The following is a 21338-nucleotide window of genomic DNA, read 5'->3' on the forward strand; positions in this document are numbered from 1 at the left end:
CTCTTTACGAAAGAGGGGAAAGAATATTTATTCCGAGTAGCTGAATCTAAAACAACAAGAGGGAAAGAAGAGTGTGTGTTGTGTCTCAGACCAGACAGGAGTCTCGGGTCATATGTAAGAACTGGCTTGGTGGCGGTATGATAGCCAGGTGCGTGGTGTTATAGATGGTGAAATAACAGAAACAAAGTATTAAAAACTCCGCAGACACTATAAATACATTATACGACAACATAACTCTTTTCCTGGTCCTCCTCTCCTCTCCTTCCTTTTCCCCTCCCTTCCTCCTCCTCTCCCTCCCGGACTCCTAGGCCCCTGCTCTTCCCCCTTCCTCTCTCTACCCTACTCTCCGTTTTCTACAGACCGCAGGCACTTCCCAGCCGCACGTGTTCGCAACACGGACCGTCTGGTGGCGGGCCCAGGCGGTGTTCTCCTGCCTCACTTGGCGGGTAAGTGATTTACTGACTTCTACTCTGGACGACTATTTACAGGCTTTACTAGCATTCTTTACTATCCCGCTTTACTTACGTGCTTCACTTGCATGGCCGATTTTTATTTTAAGTTTGACACATAATTGGGTATATTTTCCACTATGTTGAATTAAAATGTTGAATTCAAATTCTCTCATGAAAATAATGCAAATGTGCATACACACACAGGCTTCATGAACCTGTGCTTCGTGAGGTCACGCCAGCCACTTGCTTAAGGCCAAGTGTGACTACAATGTAGGTTACGTCTACAGACATGTCAAAACCCACAAACTCAGAAACCCTCTACAATCCATCTTCAACCAGATCCCTACACCTACACATCATCTAGCTATACGACTCAACACTATATTGACGCCACATGGACCAAATAACTGCAGCTTGAAATCAGCCGCCGATTTCTTAGACATAGTGAAGACAACTAAACTGGAAGATGTCGCAGCATTTGTAGACTTGGAATCCCTGTTTATGAACGTCCCTGTAGGCACCACCATCAACTTAATGTTAGACAGAATCTACCGTGACAATACTAATAGAAAAGCTAGATATTCTAGAGACTCTCCATCATCTTCTGGAGATTTCCACCGAAATTACCTCATTTTGGAGACACATGTATAGGTAAGATAGATGGAGTAGCTATGGGGTCCCCACTAGGAGTCCACTTTGCTAACTTCTATATGGGAACACTAGAAGATACCATCTGCAAAACCACATGAAAGCCTCGCATCTATTGCAAATACACCGATGGTACATTCGTATGTGTGAAATACCTCCAGGAATTGACGCAATTAAAGGATCTACTTACCCGAGACTCGGTGTTTAACTTTACACATGAACTGGGCACCGATGGCGCATTCCCTTTCCTCGATGTCTACGTGAGACCCAAAGACAACACCTTCACCACACAAGTTTATACTGAACCCACCAACGTTGGAATGTGTGTGAATGGTCACTCTGAATGTCCAGACAGATATAAGACTAGTGTGATAAACGCATTTATACGCAGATTCCCTGACTCATTGTTCTGACTGACATAACATCGATAAGAAACTTGACAGACGCCTTCAAGTATCAATAAACAACGGGTACACGAACACAAAAGTTAACACTCTTATCAGAAAATATTTAGAAAAATAATATAACAGAACAACTGCAACAGCAAACAACACCTCTTATAAAACTATTACAAATCCACTATGAGCTCGTAATACAAAATTGAAGAAAGAATGATTAAAAAATACTTTCAAATAGAATGAAACCGACAGCCCCAAACCAAAACTTGGAGCCCAGTCTCTGTCTTCCCTGGAAACACAAACCTAAACTGTTTCTATTTTCCGCTTGTTACAACTTGTAATAAAGTTGTTACATCTCGGCTTAACGTGTTTATGACGTATTAGAACGTTGTTACAACTTGCTATATTGGTTGTTATAACTGGTTAGGAGGTGTTAAAACTTGTTCGAACGTTGTACCAACGTCGTAGTTTCGGTGTGTGTTTGGCGGGTTATGGCATGAACCCTTTTTTTTTTTTGGACACAGGGACCTTCCAGCCCACACGTTGCTGAGCCTTGCGGCTTGGTGCTTGTAGCTGCTTTGCCTTTCGGTATGTTTCACTTTGTGATAACCTTCTGGCTATTTTCCTCGTGCTGTGCCTTGCGGCGTTTGTGGGAAATTCGAAGATTCCTCTGATATATGCAGCAGCTGATCATTCCCCAGGATGCTACCCACAACAGTCGACTAACATCTAGGTTACTAATTACTGCTGGGTGAACAGAGGCAACGGGTGTAAGGAGACTCGCCAATACGTCTCGAACTGCTTGGGATCCAGAAATTGTAATTCATTTTGTACAACAAAATAAAAAGGCCTGGTGATTGAATGCTTCAGAACAGCCCCAATAAACAATACAACCCTCTCCAACAAGCAAATGTGGTATACCACATTTTGGGGAGCCAGTCGGCCGAGCGGACAGTACGCTGGTCTTGTGATCCTGTGGTCCTGGGTTCAATCCCATGCGCCGGCGAGAAACAATGGGCAGAGTTTCTTTCACCCTATGCCCATGTTACCTAGCAGTAAAATAGGTACCTGGGTATTAGTCAGCTGTCACGGGCTGCTACCTGGTGGTGGAGGCCTGGTCAAGGACCGGGCCGCGGGGACACTAAAAAGCCCCGAAATCATCTCAAGATAATCTCAAGATACCAATTCACATGCCCCAATGAAGGATGTCACCTTAGATCTACTTATGCGAATAAATTGTTTGTGTGTGACCACCACAACAACGAAGACTGACCCGCCACCTACAAGTTGCTTGCCCCGAGAAACCATATGCAAAGTGCACATAACACAACACTCACTAGGCACATCAAGTACAATATACAACAATCCTGGCATCCATCACCGACCAGACAAGACTGCAAATCCTGGAAGCTATTCTCGTAAAAGAAAAAGAGACCGACCCTAAATATAGAGAATAACGACTTGGCCACCTTGCCGACACTCAGACCCAGATCTCGCCAAATATCCCCAGGTAACGACGCCATGTTTACCGAGGTCTCCCCTCCCACCGAGAGTACTAGAGTCTTACACAACAGCCTTATACCCAATGTTTGATTGGCCCTTTCCCCTTAGTCTTACCTTATTCCCCTACTCCTTACCCTGTGTTTGATTGCCCCATATTTCATCGACCCTTCTCCTCACCCCTCCCACATGTGTGTTTAACCCAAAATTGCACCTAATGTATTCATTCTTTATCTGAAGGTGTTCCAGAGCAGAACGAAACGTTGTAGAAAATAAATCCTTAAATAATTACTAAAGTTTCTTTAGCATGAATTTTGGTAACTAGATTGTTTTACTTAATACTGATACTAAGAAAATATTTAGAAGCTTAGAAAGCTACACCATAATAATATCAACGCAGTAATGCAGTCATATTGAACCAAATATGTCTATCTGTACGTCTTTCACTGTCATTTTTTTTCCTATGCTTCATACCCACAAGAGTACAACATGGACGAGAGACATCAACACACAGGTTGATGGATCATTTGGGAAGCACCTGGAGAGGAATATACATGAAGTATATTCATGTATATCCAAGGAATACAATAACTAATATGACGAATCAAGTAGGGGATAAAAAATAAGTTTGAAACGATGAAAAACATTTAGAGTGGAGAATGGCAAAGGAAGAAATATGAAGTTTGAAGGGAAACCACACCTCTGGCCAGTACGGGACAACCAAGCAATAGTGGCAGAACACCTTACACAACAGACCTCATTTGCAAAAATGCTAAAAAAAAGGGACCCAGAAGCCATGTGTACAATGCATGAAGTGGGAATGCAATCAACAACTTCACAGGAAGCAGCAAGATGCACTTGCAAGCTGCTAGAAAGGAGGAAAAAAATAGAGCCATTGTAGTGATTGGAGTTAAGTAACAAAGGCTACAGACAGGAGTGTAGAGAAAAGACAGACCTACAGTGACAGATTATGATGGGAATACAGATGGAGGCCGTAATGGTAGGACTTGGAAGGAAAGAAATCAACTGATAAGTGTTTACAAGTGAGTCCACAAAAGAGGTAATCCTAATAAGGGAGATGATGCTTCTAAATGTAAGAAGATGCCTAAAAATATTTTCTCAGTGGGACATAACGAAGGAGGAGAGAACGGCATAGCAGGGAAGGAAGCAGCTCTGGTATAGGGGGGGGGGGGCGGGGGTTCAGGGAAACCATAATCCCCACGTGCAGACGAGTAGTCACAATAACGTGGCTGAAATATGTTGACCAAACCACACACTAGAAAGTGACGGGACGACGATGTTTCGGTCCGTCCTAGGCCATTCTCAAGTCGATTGTGAGACCATTCTCACAATCGACTTGGTCCAGGACGGACCGAAACGTCGTCGTCCCGTCACTTTCTAGTGTGTGGTTTCGTCAACATAATCCCCATGTCAACTTCCAGAGGAGAGTGGGGAAGCAACTGCCTGCAGGTCGACAGTACAAAAAAGAAGCCTCCCTACACACCACAACCTCCAATTCCATATTGAGCCTCACCCTCACATCTCCTCCCTGGCCTCTCCCTCACATCTCCTCCCTGGCCTCTCCCTCACATCTCCTCCCTGGCCTCTCCCTCACATCTCCTCCCTGGCCTCTCCCTCACATCTCCTCCCTGGCCTCTCCCTCACATCTCCTCCCTGGCCTCTCCCTCACATCTCCTCCCTGGCCTCTCTCACATCTCCTCCCTGGCCTCTCCCTCACATCTCCTCCCTGGCCTCTCCCTCACATCTCCTCCTTGGCCTCTCCCTCACATCTCCTCCCTGGCCTCTCCCTCACATCTCCTCCCTGGCCTCTCCTCCTAACACCTACATTTTAACCTAACCTAACCTAACCTAACCTAACCTTCTATGTAACTCCAGACAATAACCAAACCCATCCACTCCTCGCCTCCACATCTTATAATCCAACCGCTCGCCTTACCCCCTCTCCCAACCACTTACCATGATACTCTTATTATAGGACAACTTTATGCAAACTTATAACACATGTCCTCCAATTGACCAGCAGCCCAGCCACTTGGGCTGGATGATAGAGCAACGGTCTTCCTTCCTGCAGGTCGGCGTTCAACCACCGACCATCCAAGTGGTTGAGTTCCGTTCCTTTCCCTCAGTCTCATCCCAAATCCTTATCCTGACCCCGCTCCCAGTGTTATAATAGCACTTGGAAGCTATATAGTCCCTGCCCTGGCAACTATATAGTCCTAATGGCTTGGTCCTTTCCATTGATAATTCCCTTTCCCATTGGCCAGTAGTCCCCCTCCATTCTTCTGAGCCCCGACCAGCCCCATCAACCATCTTGTCAGGCAATAACCCAATCGCAATACACCACAACATACACACCTTTCCCACTCAAAGGAACGGATGCCAGTGGTGAGTGCAAGTTAGAATGGATAGGAGACTGGGAGCTTTAAAGTAATTTACACAAACGCAGATGGGGTTGCAAACAAAGCTAGTCAACTTAGGGAAAGGCCCAACAAATAAATCCCAGAAGGAATGGCTCTGTTGATCAGAAAGGTCTAGAGATTCGAATACATGGTTATCCCCGACTGTAAGGATATCAGCGATAACAACGATAACAGTAGAAATGATAACCACCCTTCATTATACAGCACATATATCAGTTACAGTCCTCCTCCCCCACGCTATAAACTGATGCTATTACTGCGGAATCACACTCTCCATAAAATAATGATTCAGGTTAATCACACTAGTTAAATATTTTCAGCGTGATAACCTTGTATCACGCTATTACATTACATGATAACCTTGTATTCCTATTACTATCTCCTTCGGTGGTTATAATAGGAGCTGCCTCGTATGGGCCAATAGACCTGCTGCAGTTCTCATTACTACTATCCCCTACACCTGACTTTCCTCCTCAGCTCTCTCTAGCCTATTTAATGTCTGTCCCTACCTGTCCTCATCACAATCGACTTGAGAATGGTCCAGGACGGACCGAAACGTCGTCGTCCCTTCAATTTCTAGTGTGGTCTGGTCAACATACTTCAGCCACGTTATTGTGACTCATCGCCTGGATAACCTTGTAATTTGTCTGTTATTTTTGTTGTTAGGAGTTTTGTTTCATCATGTTGGCACTACATTAGTTGTTCCTTCTGGCGCTGTTTGTAGTTTACCCTCAAAACCACCTCTTGGGCAACCCGCTCTCGCACAAGACAGTAGGTATATGACTTATTGCTTATAGTCACTATTTGGCTGATTAATAAGTACATATGTGGTATATGCCAACGTCCTGGCTTACTGCGAACATCTGTAATACAACATGTCACACAACATATATTGGTTTGAGCCTTACAGGTGTTAAGATGCAGCATGTCTCATATATTGATTGTTCTTCCTAGTGATTAATAATTGATATAGATGAGCGCAGCATGCACAGCCACTCAGTTGTACATCTCAGTTGTACATCTCAGTTGTACATCTCAGTTGTACATCTCAGTTGTACATCTCAGTTGTACAAGCACCTGTACATTTTTCCTCGATCATGGCACCTTACTCTGTATATATTAAGCTGTTTATGAGTCAGGAAACTTAGCAATCCAAAGTTATTATTGTTCCAGAAAAACCTTGTCAGGCGTCGGAACTCATAAAACTTAAATAAATGCAAATGAAACCGAGATGATTGATGACAGATGTACAGGTTTCGTAACTAGACGTGCTTGGTGACTCTTAACCTCCCTGGTCATTGCTACTACCTCTTAACTCTCAGTAAGCCAGACCCGGAACCTGGGGCCACATTTACGAAGCAGTTATGCAAGTACTTACGAACGTGTGCATCTTTCCTCAATCTTTGACGGCTTTGGTTACAATTATTAAACAGTTTATAAGCATGAAAACTTCCCAATCAACTGTTGTTATTGTTATAAACAGCCTCCTGGTGCTTCGGAGCTCATTAACTGTTTAATAATTGTAAACAAAGCCGTCAGAGATTGAGAAAACATGGACAGGTTCTCAAGTGCTTGCGTAACTGCTTAATGAATCTGGTCCCCAGGCAAAAAATATTTTCCAAACACAATCCAACTTAATATAAAAAAAGACAGGCTCTGAGGCTATAGACACAGGCTATCAAGAAACACAGGCTCTGAGGCTATAGACACAGGCTATCAAGAAAGACAGGCTCTGAGGCTATAGACACATGCTATCAAGAAACACAGGCTCTGAGGCTATAGACACAGGCTATCAAGAAACACAGGCTCTGAGGCTATAGACACAGGCTACCAAGAAAGACAGGCTCTGAGGCTATAGACACAGGTTATCAAGAAACACAGGCTCAGAGGGAGGAGATATACCCCTGAAGGCCAGCCTCTCTGGGGTGTAGAGGGGGAGAGAGTACTCACCCTGGAGGCCAGCCTCTCTGGGGTGTAGAGGGGAAGAGAGTACTCACCCTGGAGGCTAGCCTCTCCGGGGTGTAGAGGGGGAGAGAGTACTCACCCTGGAGGCCAGTCTCTCTGGGATGTCGAGGGGAAGAGAGTACTCACCCTGGAGACCAGCCTCTCTGGGGGTGTAGAGGGGGAGAGAGTACTCACCCTGGAGGCCAGCCTCTCTGGGGTGTAGAGGGGGAGAGAGTACTCACCCTGGAGGCCAGCCTCTCTGGGGGTGTAGAGGGGGAGAGAGAGTACTCACCCTGGAGACCAGCCTCTCTGGGGTGTAGAGGGGGAGAGAGTACTCACCCTGGAGACCAGCCTCTCTGGGGTGTCGAGGGGGAGAGAGTACTCACCCTGGAGGCCAGCCTCTCTGGGGTGTCGAGGGGAAGAGAGTACTCACCCTGGAGGCCAGCCTCTCTGGGGTGTAGAGGGGGAGAGAGTACTCACCCTGGAGACCTGGTGGTGGTGAAGGCGGGGGTTGTACTCCGGGGGAGGACTGGTGGAGCGGCCGTCGGGGGTCACCCAGGAGTAGGTCTGGGCCACCACCACCGACGCCGGCAGCTGACTCGTCGTCGCCACCGTCAGCGTCACCTCCTCGCATGACTTGAGCAGCTGCGGAGGGACAAGGGCACAGGGACGTGAGTGACGGTGGTGGTGAAGCTGAGTGTGATGAACAGACTAGAGTGAGTGAGAGTGAGTGAGTGAGTGTGTGAGAGTGAGTGAGTGAGTGAGTGAGTGAGTGAGTGAGTGAGTGAGTGAGTGAGTGAGTGAGTGAGTGAGTGAGTGAGTGAGTGAGTGAGAGTGAGTGAGTGTGTGAGAGTGAGTGAGTGTGTGAGAGTGAGTGAGTGTGTGAGAGTGAGTGAGTGTGTGAGAGTGAGTGAGTGTGTGAGAGTGAGTGAGTGAGTGAGTGAGTGAGTGAGTGATTGTGTGTGTGTGTGTGTTCACTATTAACCTAATTGTGTTTGCGGGGGTTGAGCTTTGTCTCTTTGGTCCCGCCTCTCTCACATTACCAGTTGATTGACGGGTGTGTGTGTGTACTCACCTAGTTGTGCTTGCGGGGGTTGAGCTCTTGCTCCTTGGTCCCCGCCTCCTCTCAACTGCCAATAGACTGGTGTACAGATTCCTGAGCCTACTGGGCTCTCTATCATATGTACATTTGTGTGTGTGACAAATCAAAGCATACATATTTTCAGTGTACATGTTAATATACAATTTTGCACTAACACTTGCGGTGCAATTAGTGCTAAGAAATGGTAAAGTCAGCTCCTACTTGTGCCAGTACATCGATGATGCATATTACTAAGTCTCACTCACAAATGAACTTTCCGTGTAGAGAGGAAGACTCTTTCATTTAGTGTAACATTAAGGAGAGTTATCCCAACTTCTCGTCGCTATTTAGCAAAGATATATTTCCGCTTATTCTAGTTTGTGGTAGTCACGTCCCTGAATGATCTGGGAATTCTTTTTAAACAAGCATTTGGGATGGCGATGCAACCCGTTCTCGCAAATTTAATAAGTCAATATTGACTTATTAGTTGCGTGCATAGGTGACATACTAAACATAATAGTTTCCCTTGAAAAGCTTCATAGAAAACACCGACCTTACCTAACCTACTTAGTATGTTAAGATAAGCATCTTATAGCTTCGTAATTACAATTGTTACTTAACCTATTATAGGTATAGGTAATAATTGTAATTACGAAGCAATAAGATGCTTATCTTAACATACTAAGTAGGTTAGGTAAGGTCGGTGTTTTCTATGAAGCTTTTCAAGGGAAACTATTATGTTTAGCATGTCACCTATGCACATATTTAATAAGTCAATATTGACTTATTAAAATTTGCGAGAACGGGTTGGGTGATGGGTAATCATCTTTTCCAGGTTTTGAGCAATTTTGATATGGAGTTATTTTTAAACAAAAATCTTTCCCCGGATTTTACCCTGTAATGTAGTGTGGTATAGGTACGTTGGCGATATTTTATACCTGTAAACAGTTAACCATGTCCAAAAAAAATTTCTCAATCATCTTATTTCGCTGGTCCCTTCTGTTAAATTCACAAGTGTGAATGAAGGAAATGGTGTTCTTTCCCTTCCTTAGACATCACGATTAGAATTAGTAGGATTTTCAAATTCAAGGTGTATAGGAAACCTGTTTATATGGGCTTGTATGTTAATTTTTAACACCCATCATCGCTCCCAACGGGAGCCGGTCGGCCGAGAAGACAGCACACTGGACTTGTGATCCTGTGGACCCGGGTTCAATCCTGGGCGCCGGCGAGAAACAATGGGCAGAGTTTCTTTCACCCTATGCCCCTGTTACCTAGCAGTAAAATAGGTACCTGGGTGTCAGTCAGCTGTCACGGGCTGCTTCCTGGGGGTGGAGGCCTGGTCGAGGACCGGGCCGCTGGGACACTAAATCCCCGAAATCATCAAGATAACCTCAAGATATCATAATAAAGTTAAGCGGGCAGTATTTTTTGGCAAATGTCTCAGAGCCTCGAGGGTTTGCTGACCGGAATTTTTTGATAAATAGTTAAAATACACAAAATTGAGAAGACTATCTTGAGATTATCTTGAGATGATTTCGGGGCTTTTAGTGTCCCCGCGGCCCGGTCCTCGACCAGGCCTCCACCCCCAGGAAGCAGCCCGTGACAGCTGACTGACACCCAGGTACCTATTTTACTGCTAGGTAACAGGGGCATAGGGTGTAAGAAACTCTGCCCCATTGACGCTGCAATATTCAAAATCTTTCTTGGATGTCTCGTTTGGGCAAGCTAGACGTCCGTTGTACATACTCCCAAGGCTAAACCCGAACCTAAAACCCCGCTTTTTTTTTGCCGTATTTTGAAGAATTATAAAAACTTTTCCCAGTCCAGAAGAATTGTATTATTATTCCGGTGGTCAAAAATAACAATATAAGTCCATTTTAATTAAGAACTCGCCCCCCCCCCCCCCCCCCCCCCGCCTCTGCAGTAGGCTGCATGTATTCGATCCCATGCAATGATTGTGCAAGTGTTTACATCGGCCAAACTGGTAAATCTCTTTCTTCACGTTTAAAACAACATTCTTAGTCAATTTATATGGCCCAGCATTCTAGTGCATTGTCTTTACATTCCAGTTTATGTGGTCATTCTATCAAGTTAAGAGAGGCAAAATTAACTGCTCATTGCAAGGGTTTTGTTCAGCGAAATTTCATTGTGTCAGACTTGATTAACCAATGTGCAAATAGCATTAATGCAGGCGATGAGTCACAATAACGTGGCTGAAGAATGTTGACCAGACCACACACTAGAAGGTGAAGGGACGACGACGTTTCGGTCCGTTCTGAACTATTCTCAAGTCCGTTTTTTTTATTATTATTTTCAACCACAGACGTGGCCACACATTTACAGTGCTAACTAGCATATATACATTTTCTTCTGTCCTCCATGGACAGGGTTAGAGAAGTGTTAAACATATAGTTCAAGGGTTTATTGAACAATCAACCACAGAAGGTGATTCGGTGCTTTTAAAATGCTAAGCTAACCTATATACGTAAATACATAGATACACAGATTTACGTATGCCCTGCATAAAGTGTTCGATGTGTCTTTTACATAGTGTCATTAATGTGCATTTACAAAGTCCTTTGTGTGTGTGTGGTCACCTTCACCTTCTAGTGTGTGGTCTGGTCAACATTAATAGCTTTAATGCTAGCCTTGATATGTACAAATTAGATTCGCATCTAAGCTCCAGTACAGCACGTCAGTACACAGTAAGGTAAGCACACCTGTATGGGGGATATTTAATTTTTGGCATTTTACCTTAGTGTATTATGGTGTATGAGCTGTCTCGGACTGCTCATAGCATGGTGGACACAGCTTCTCTCTCCCACCTGTGGGGTCGGTGGTTCGAGTCTCCTACTACCCAGGTGAAACGTTTATATCCAGGGTAGTGTGGTTGACATTAATATATATATATATATAATATATATATATATATATATATATATATATATATATATATATATATATATATATATATAATGTTGTACCTAGTAGCCAGAATGCAGTACTTGGCCTACTATGCAAGGCCCGATTTGCCTAGTAAGCCAAGTTTTCGTGAATTTATATACTTTTCGAATGTTTTTCTTATGTAACGATAAAGCTATCAATTTCATTATGTATGAGTTAATTTTTTTTAATTTGAGTTAAAACTAACGTAGATAAATGACCGAACCAAACCAACCCTACCTAACCTATCTTAACCTAACCTAAACTAACATAACTAACTCAATAATTTATGATTTGAATATAATATAATAATATTTCAAACAAACCAATTGGAAACAGTATTTTGAAAATAAAGAAAATTACTCGGCCTATTAGGCAAATCAGGCCTTTCATAGTAGGCCGAGAAGTGCGTTCTGGCTACTAGGTACAACATATATAACAAATCACGCTTTTGTCTGGTCGTGATGGTCGAGTAGATTAGGTGTCCTGTACACACCAGTTACATTATACTCCTGGCAGTATGGGTTCGAGTCACTTCTGGGGTGTGAGTTTTCAGTTTATTTTATATATATTATATATATATATATATATTATATATATATATATATATATATATATATATATATATATATATATATATATATATGTCGTACTTAGTAGCCAGAACGCACTTTTTGGCCTACTATGCAAGGCCCGATTTGCCTAATAAGCCAAGTTTTCCTGAAATAATATATTTTCTCTAATTTTTTTCTTATGAAATGATAAAGCTACCCATTTCATTATGCATGAGGTCAATTTTTTTTATTGGAGTTAAAATTAACGTAGATATATGACCGAACCTAACCAACCCTACCTAACCTAACCTAACCTATCTTTATAGGTTAGGTTAGGTAGCCGAAAAAGTTAGGTTAGGTAGTCGAAAACAACAATTCATGAGAACTTGGCTTATTAGGCAAATCGGGCCTTGAATAGTAGGCTGAGAAGTGCATTCTGGCTACTAGATACGACACACACACACACATATATATATATATATATATATATATATATATATATATATATATATATATTATATTATATTATATTATATTATATTATATTATATATATATATATATATATATTATATTATATATATATATATATATATATATATATATATATATATATATATATATATATATATATAAGGCAGAGAGAGGGCAAGGAGCGGTGTAATACTAGGACAGAGGTGCCAGGCTTGCCACCTCCATTAGTCGTGCTCACATTCCAGGTGGCTGGTGTTCACCGCCTGGCATATAATGCTGCAGAAAATTTTAACTTTTGCAAACGCCATCCTGTAATTTTAGTTTATTTTATGTGTATGTGTGCGTGCGTGCGTGTGTGTGTACTCACCTAGTTGTGCATGCGGGGGTTGAGCTCTGGCTCCTTGGTCCCGCCTCTCAACCGTCAATCAACTGATGTACAGATTCCTGAGCCTACTGGGCTCTATCATATCTACACTTGAAACTGTGTATGGAGTCAGCCTCCACCACATCACTTCCTAATGCATTCCACCTGTTAACTACTCTGACACTGAAAAAGTTCTTTCTAACATCCCTGTGGCTCATGTGGGTACTCAGTTTCCACCTGTGTCCCCTTGTTCGCGTACCACCCGTGTTAAACAGTTTATCCTTATCTACCCTGTCAATTCCCTTGAGAATTTTTGTAGTGATCATGTCTCCTCTTACTCTGTCTTCCAGTGTCGTGAGGTGAATTTCCCGCAGCCTTTCCTTGTAACTCATGCCTCTTAGTTCTGGGACTAGCCTAGTGGCATACCTCTGAACTTTTTCCAGCTTCGTCTTGTGCTTAACAAGGTACGTGCTCCATGTGTGTGTGTATTCACCCAGTTGTATTCACGTAGTTGTGCTTGCGAGGGTTGAGCTCTGCTCTTTCGGCCAGCCTCTCAACTGTCAATCAACTGTTTCTAACTACTTCCACCTTTCTTCACACCACACACACCCCAGGAAGCAGCCCGTGACAGCTAACTAACTCCCAGGTACCTATTTACTGCTAGGTAACAGGGGCATAGGGTGAAAGAAACTGCCCATTGTTTCTCGCCGGCGCCCGGGATCGAACCCGGGACTATAGTATCACGTGTCCAGCGTGCTATCCGCTCGGTCACCGCCCCCCCCGTGTGTGTGTGTGTGTGTGTGTGTGTGTGTGTGTGTGTGTGTGTGTGTGTGTGTGTGTGTGTGTGTGTATGTGTGTGTGTGTGTACTCTCCTAATTGTGCTTGCGGGGGTTGAGCTCTGGCTCTTTGGTCCCGCCTCTCAACCGTCAATCAACAGGTGTACAGATTCCTGAGCCTATTGGGCTCTATCGTATCTACATTTGAAACTGTGTATGGAGTCAGCCTCCAGCACATCACTTCCTAATGCATTCCATTTGTCAACCACTCTGACACTAAAAAAGTTCTTTCTAATATCTCTGTGGCTCATTTGGGCACTCAGTTTCCACCTGTATCCCCTTGTGCGTGTTCCCCTTGTGTTAAATAGCCTGTCTTTATCTACCCTATCAATTCCCTTCAGAATCTTGAATGTGGTGATCATGTCCCCCTGTGTGTGTGTGTATGTTCTGTACTCACCTAGTTGTGTTTGCGGAGGTTGAGCTCTGGCTCTTTGGTCCCGAGGTTCTGTGTGTCTAGGTATGTGTGCTCACCTAGAAGTTCTTGCATCAGCTCTTTCCAACATTTGAAAGTTAAGGCTAAGATTCATCTTTTTCGTTTTGTTCTTTATTTTTTATTTACTTGTAAGGTTATATATTGAGGAAACTTCAGGCACAAGTCTCCATCAGCCCCATTGCACTCATCTGCGACTCCACCACAGAGAAATTCTTTCATATATCTCTATATTTTGTTATCATTGGTGAGGTTCAGTTTCCTCAATCTCTCCTCGTAGCTCGGGCCTTTCAGCTCAGGAACGAGTCTTTCTCTATATTTTAGGACAAGTTACTTTTTATTTTCAGGTGAGGTTGGGCTCGATATCTCTTTTATAATATATTTATAAGTTAATAAACACCAATTATCATCGGTGAGGCTCAGTTTCCTCAATCTCTCCTCGTAGCTCGGGCCTTTCGGCTCAGGAACGAGTCTTTCTCCATATTTTAGGACAAGTTTCTTTTTATTTTCAGGTGAGGTTGGGCTCGATATCTCTTTTATAATATATTTATAAGTTAATAAACACCAATTCATGCATCTCTCTCTCTCCCAGATAAAGGAATTCCCAGCCATTGTGTGCAAGAAGCATCAAGATCACCCCGGGACACTGGACTGGAGCCAAAACAGAATTTACAAACCGAATGCAACATCTTCCTTCCTCCTGGCGACGAATATTGAATATACAACTCTGGTATTCTCGGATGCAAAAGGTTCTCCACTACTGGGTTATTGCCGAGCTCTCCACAGCTGCTGTGTTGACTAGTGTCTGTGTCTGTCTGTCTGTCTCTCACATCACATCTCTGTCTACTGTCTCTTATATTACACCTGTCACTCTTGCTCTGATTTTTGGGTTGGGTTCTCTTCTTCCTTTCTTCTTATTTGCACTTTCTCGCTCTCTATTTCACTCCACTTGTGTATCTGCATCCAAACTCATTCTCTCTTTCTCTGTTACGAACTTTACAACGCTCCTGGAACTTTACATCCCAGGAACTTTACATCCCAGGAACTTTACGACATCCCAGGAACTTTACGATTTCTAGGAACTTTAGGGCACTGTAGGGAGGGTCGCTGGGATGCTGCCTAAACCATTTGCATGTTATTAATCACGCTGGATTATAATTACATTTCATGCCATGAGAGACGTTTGGGTTATCAGCATATCAACAACACATTATAATTTCATAACATTTTTGTTGAAATTGCTCCTTTGGGTTCATGTATTTTTTTTTTGTATTAATTCTGAATTTTGTAGCTTTGGACAATTTGTGGAATTTTTTAATCTTTTACAGATATTGTTAGCAATATTTTACCCCCTCTGTGGATTAAAGTGCAATAACGTGATTGCTCCCTCGGACGGAATTTGTAAAAAAAATATATTTAGAATATATTCAATGCAAGCATAAAATTGAAAAAAAAAATTGCAATACGAGTTACTGCTTTCCTGCCATTTTTAATTAAGCCAATTTATATAAAGGTCATCATATTGAAAATATTTTTTAATGCAAATATATATATTGGAGAAACATCTTTAGGTTCTCATACACCGGCAACCTACACACACTTCCTGCCATGAGTAGATGCTTCAGTATTTTGTCTCCCTTATACAAGACAAATTATGTTCATTACTTCCTTGGGCATAGGTATGTTCATTTACTTTTTTTTCGGCATATCTTAAAAATCTATTTTTTCCTGTATGTATCTAAGATCTCCTCGAATTGCTAGCCAAGAGATTTTAGGTAAAGATTTTTGAAAATGTTGTTTTTAATTAATTCAATCTTTGTTACCAGTAAATTTTTTGGATGTTTGCTGTAACAAAAATCTCGCAAATTCGTAAAGTCAATATTGACTTATTTGTAACAAACTAGGCTGTTGTAAGAATTATCCAGAGTGGTTTATCGACAAAAGAGGATGGGAAGCTGAGCCCGCATGGTGACCTGAGGACCTGACCCCCAGGGGAATTCGCGGTGGAAATAACCGACGCTTTGTTCACAGCTGCGTATAATGAATCATCCTATAGTATTCAGTAATTTAGAGAAATTAGCCTTTATTCATTTTGCATTAAAATTGTATTGTATAATAGTACTGGATACAATATCAAGAGTATTCTAATTATTGAGTTTGTCACCATCAGTGACGTCACGAATCAGATCTAACTTGTAAGGCGGAGTGACCGGCGGTCATAGGTCAGCAGGGTTGACATGTCTAATATTTCTCAAAGTTCAATTAACCATTTTGGGGATCGGGAACAGCTCTGCCGTAGATGTTTGTGTAATTTAATTTCAGTAAAATAATTCAACCAGTCTGGATCAATTAAGTACAACAGAGGTTAATTGTTATAACTTAAACCTGGCTAGTAACTTGGTAAAACTTTGACTAGGCGGAAGGATACAATGTTCTGTCTGGGGTAGACGAGACAAGGGAGAGATCAGTGTGGAAACGGGAGCAGCTGGGATAAGAGGTCAAACATCTTACCTCTCCCCAAGACCAGCCCAACATCTAGAGCTGGTCGCCCAAGGTATAGTTGCTATTGTTAATTATAGGGATAGTCTTCTCATTTGCCACTCAGGTCAAGTAGGGAGTGTTAAAGTGACAGGGAGTGAACATATTTAGATTTTGTTTTAGTTTTTCTTTTAATAAATTAAATTTGTTAATATTTTGCATTTCATTGTTTCCATTTGGTTATGTGTATACTTGTCCTGGTCACGTGGTCCACACGAGGCAGAGTTGTATTGGGCGCCGATTCTAACATCGAATCGGAATTATCATTACCGTGTAATTTATTCCACACTCAAGGTCATCGTATATAGTGGGGATCAAGCCCCTAGGTTGATTAATTAGCGTGATCGATCCAGACCTCGATCATTGCTCTTGTGTTACTGGTCTGGTGGTGGCAGCGTAGAGGCGACTCTAGGGTTTTGCTCAGAGCCTAGGTCACGTCATACTGGGTGTAGAATCCTAAGTCGGTCAATCGTCTTAGGACCACGTGGCGTGGAGTTGGCTTTGGTAAAAGCTTTGGAGTCCCTTGGTAGAGAATAAAAAGTAAGAATACGGGTAGAGGGAGTAGAAGGAAGAGAAGTAGAGTGAGAGAAACCCTAACCCGTGTTACAATGGTGGCAGCGGTGGGTGCATAGGTGATATACTAAACACAATAGATACCCTTAAAAAGATTCATAGAAAACACCATCCTTACCTAACCTTGTTAGTATCTTAAGATAAGCATCTTATTGCTTCGTAATTACAATTATTACTTAACCTATACCTATTATAGGTTAGGTAATAATTGTAATTACGAAGCAATAAGATGCTTATCTTAACATACTAAGTAGGTTAGGTAAGGTCGGTGTTTTCTATGAATCTTTTTAAGGGTATCTATTATGTTAAGTATGTCACCTATGCACATATTTAATAAGTCAATATTGACTTATTAAATTTGCGAGAACGGGTTGCAAAAATCATCAGGCAAAACATTTCAGACTTCTCTCTGCACTGAGAAAATGGCCCAAAAAGTAATATCCTCCACCGTCTCCGTGGTGTAGTGGTAAGACACTCGCCTGGCGTGCCGCGAGCACTTTGTCCTGGGTTCGTATCCTGGCCGGGGAGAAGTTACTGGGCGTCAATCCTTAACTGTAGCCTCTGTATAACTTAACAGTAAAATGGGTACTTGGTTGTAAGAACGATTCTCCGTGGGGGTCGTATTCCAGGGAACACAGGATTAAGGACTTGCCCCAAGACGCTACGTGTACTAGTGGCTGTACAAGAATGTAAAAACTCTTGTATATATAAATAAAAAATCACAATCGACTTGAGAATGGTCCAGGACGGACCGAAACGTCGTCGTCCCTTCAACTTCTAGTGGGTGGTCTGGTCAACAAATAAAAAATATATATGCTAACCATATTTTTCTGGGTTCGAAACTATTGTCAAGGCCTTGAATATTTTTTATGTGCATGTGTTGTTTATGAAAATACAATTGGAAAATTATTAGTTAAAAACAGTCATCTTGGTGATAAGTACCAAATAGTTATCACTACGGCTGTAAAGATCGTAATACTTTCTATATAAGTCGAACATCCGAAGATTTGAAATTTATAATATTTGCAACATAAATATTCCGTAAGAAGTGGCCAAATATTTAATGTTCTCTATACATTTGCCAAAAAATTCTCATAAAATTGATTTGGAGAGATCATCTTCACTAATAAAATGAAATTACACTTAATAGAAATACTGAAAAAAATGTCATGATTTTCACCCATATTTTAACCCCATTGTGTTCTGAGGAGTAAACAATGAAGTGAACACCTGCACTAAGAAGTAAATATGTAGAAAAATGATACAACCTTAACCCACCTCACCAACAGACACTCCTCTCTCTCTCTCTCTCTCTCATGCAATGTGTGTATGTACATATTTGTATGTACGTACAAATACACCCATCACGTTAATTTAAATCCGTCATGAACACGCAATACAAGACGGATGAACCCATTACGAACATCAAACCAAGGGTGGAGTGAAATCAATGAATTTTAACCCAAAACTTGAACTCATGATTTGCTATATGACCAAAAAAAATACAGCAGACTTAATAATGAAGAACCCGAATAGAACAGTACTTGTGACTCCATCTGTCATTTTTTTTGTTAAGATTCGAGGAAATATTTAAAAGTGCCATTGTCGACATCACGCTGAAGCTTGCTTCAGATTGATTTCAGAGGTTTTTATGTTATCAAACCTAACAAGAAGTTTATGCCAGATCTCTGTAATTTAGTGTTCAAGTCATTTATATGTGAGACATCTATGTAAAATATTACTCCATAAATCAACAATCCGTTCAAACGTTAGATAATTCTATACAAGACAATTTTTCCTTCGTCAAAAACAGACGAATTGCCTGGAAACACTTAACAAATTGTTTAACAGAACCTTTACTAAGCCAACGGGCTTTGTTGTACATAATTAGTCCTGAGTACGCCGAATTCACCTCACTCAATTAAATATTAAATTGTCTTTTTTTTTCCAAAGCACGCGCAGAAATGTGACCAACTATCTTGGTTGCAGTTTTCACCACTTCAAGTTCCTTATAGCCAGCTTTTGCACACGTGACCTCTACGCGTACAATACAATGGCAGCCTATCAGTATTTGAAGGCATAGACGACGTTGGTCTCTTTTAAAGCGTTCTGCTTTGTGTCTGGAGAGTTTCTCATGAGTAGGCTGGCCGTTTTTCTGGTTTTATAGTAAATCGTCAGTTGTATCCTCTGATTTTTGTCTGTAGGGATAACGTTTCTATTAACAATATCTTTCAGGACCCTTTCCTCCGTTTTATGAGCTGTGGAAAAGAAGTTCCTGTAAAAAAATCAAAATCAGACAAAAATCAGAGGATACAACTGACGATTTACTATAAAACCAGAAAAACGGCCAGCCTACTCATGAGAAACTCTCCAGACACAAAGCAGAACGCTTTAAAAGAGACCAATGTCGTCTATGCCTTCAAATGCCCTCTTGGGGACTGTAAGCTCCAAAAAAAAACAGTATATAGGCAAGACAACAACATCTCTTTCTAGGCGTTTAACGATGCATAAGCAACAGGGCTCCATTAAGGAACATATAATCTCTTCCCACAACCAAACCATCGCCAGAGAAATCCTAGTAAACAACACAGAAATCATCGATAGATACAGCGATAGCAGGCGGCTTGACGTATGCGAGGCACTACACATCAAGAAGTCAACACCAGCAATCAACAGCCAATTATTGCACAACTATATTCTACCCACCTCAAGACTCCGCTCCAATATAGAAGCATCAAGAAATATGGACCAATAGGCTTTCAACAATCACTTCCATTCAATACCCATTGTTTCGTGTTCTGTCTTGTGTTTAGGAATTTAATACCCTATTAATACCACCTCACCCCATCCACCTCACTCAAATGTAGATATAAAATCGGAGATACGTAAGTTCTATTCAGTTGTGTATTTGTAAACTAAAGTCTTTGAAAATGTAATAAGTTTTACGAAACGCGCTCAAGTGTCGCGTCAGACTAGAAATAAAAATGAATTTTGGAGAATTGATTTTTGATTTACCTCCAACAGTGAAAAGGAATGTACGAAAGATTGAGAAAATTCGTGTTAGAATTATTAATCTTACTTTTTCGGTCATATTTAATAATATATGTCTACAGGAAAGACTGCTACCAAAATATACTAATATATATATATATATATATATATATATATATATATATATATATATATATATATATATATATATATATATATATATTTCAAAATAATCACAAAAATCATGTGATTCGATTATTCGATTATGAGTCATCGCGTTATCCTGTATTTTCTTCGTAATGTTTTGACCCGAAAACGTTCGGAATTTTTTTATTTTATTTTCCTAGTGGATGGTGGAAGCATAACCGCATTACGTGTTTGTTATTATTCTGCTATATTGTGTGTGTGTGTGTGTGTGTGTGTGTGTGTGTGTGTGTGTGTGTTTGTGTGTGTGTGTGAGAGTGTGTGTGTGTGTGTGTGTGTGTGTGTGTGTGTGTGTGTGTGTGTGTGTGTGTGTGTGTGTGTACTCACCTAGTTGTGTTTGCGGGGGTTGAGCTCTGGCTCTTTGGTCCCGCCTCTCAACCGTCAATCAACAGGTGTACAGATTCCTGACCTGTGTGTGTGTGTGTGTGTGTGTGTGTGTGTGTGTGTGTGTGTGTACCTTTCCCTCGTCCTCCCCACCATCCCTCACTCTCTTTATCCTCCCCACCATTCTCCATTTCCCGGTCCCCTCGTCCCCATCATCCCCAACTCCCCCATCCCACGTCCTCCCCACCATTACCCCCTCCCCTGTCCCCTCGTCCTAACCACCATTACCCCCTCCCCTGTCCCCTCGTCCTAACCACCATTCCCCACTCCCTCATTCGATGCATTCCCAAATGATCTGATGTTCCCATCAGAAAATTGGGAACATCAAATGGTGTGATGTTCCCATCACTGAAATATAAGAAAAACAGTTACAAAAACTAAAAGAAAAAACTGGTGGCATACCTTTGAACCTTCTCGAATTTAGTCTAGTGCTCGACGAGATAGAGACTCCATGCTGGAGCTGCATATTCCAGGATTAGTTTGACATATGTGGTATACAAGCCTTACACTAGTAAGGCTTGTATAACTAATAAAGCCTTACACTATTTCCTAAAGGTCGTTTTTATGCTGGCCAACCTGGC

At 41.8% G+C, this 21338-nt stretch overlaps 1 protein-coding gene across 2 annotated transcripts in view; it reads right to left on the minus strand.

Moving 5' to 3' along the window:
- LOC123767103 (whirlin) overlaps positions 1 to 21338 on the minus strand; it is a 379357-nt gene that overhangs the window by 256569 nt on the left and 101450 nt on the right. For both annotated transcript variants that reach the window (XM_069304866.1, XM_069304868.1), the window contains exon 2: positions 7864 to 8028. In XM_069304866.1, coding sequence (XP_069160967.1) covers positions 7864 to 8028 — 165 coding nt within the window. The remainder of the gene's footprint in view (positions 1 to 7863; positions 8029 to 21338) is intronic.

Source organism: Procambarus clarkii, chromosome 53, assembly GCF_040958095.1.
Source record: "Procambarus clarkii isolate CNS0578487 chromosome 53, FALCON_Pclarkii_2.0, whole genome shotgun sequence".
Taxonomy (NCBI): domain Eukaryota; kingdom Metazoa; phylum Arthropoda; class Malacostraca; order Decapoda; family Cambaridae; genus Procambarus; species Procambarus clarkii.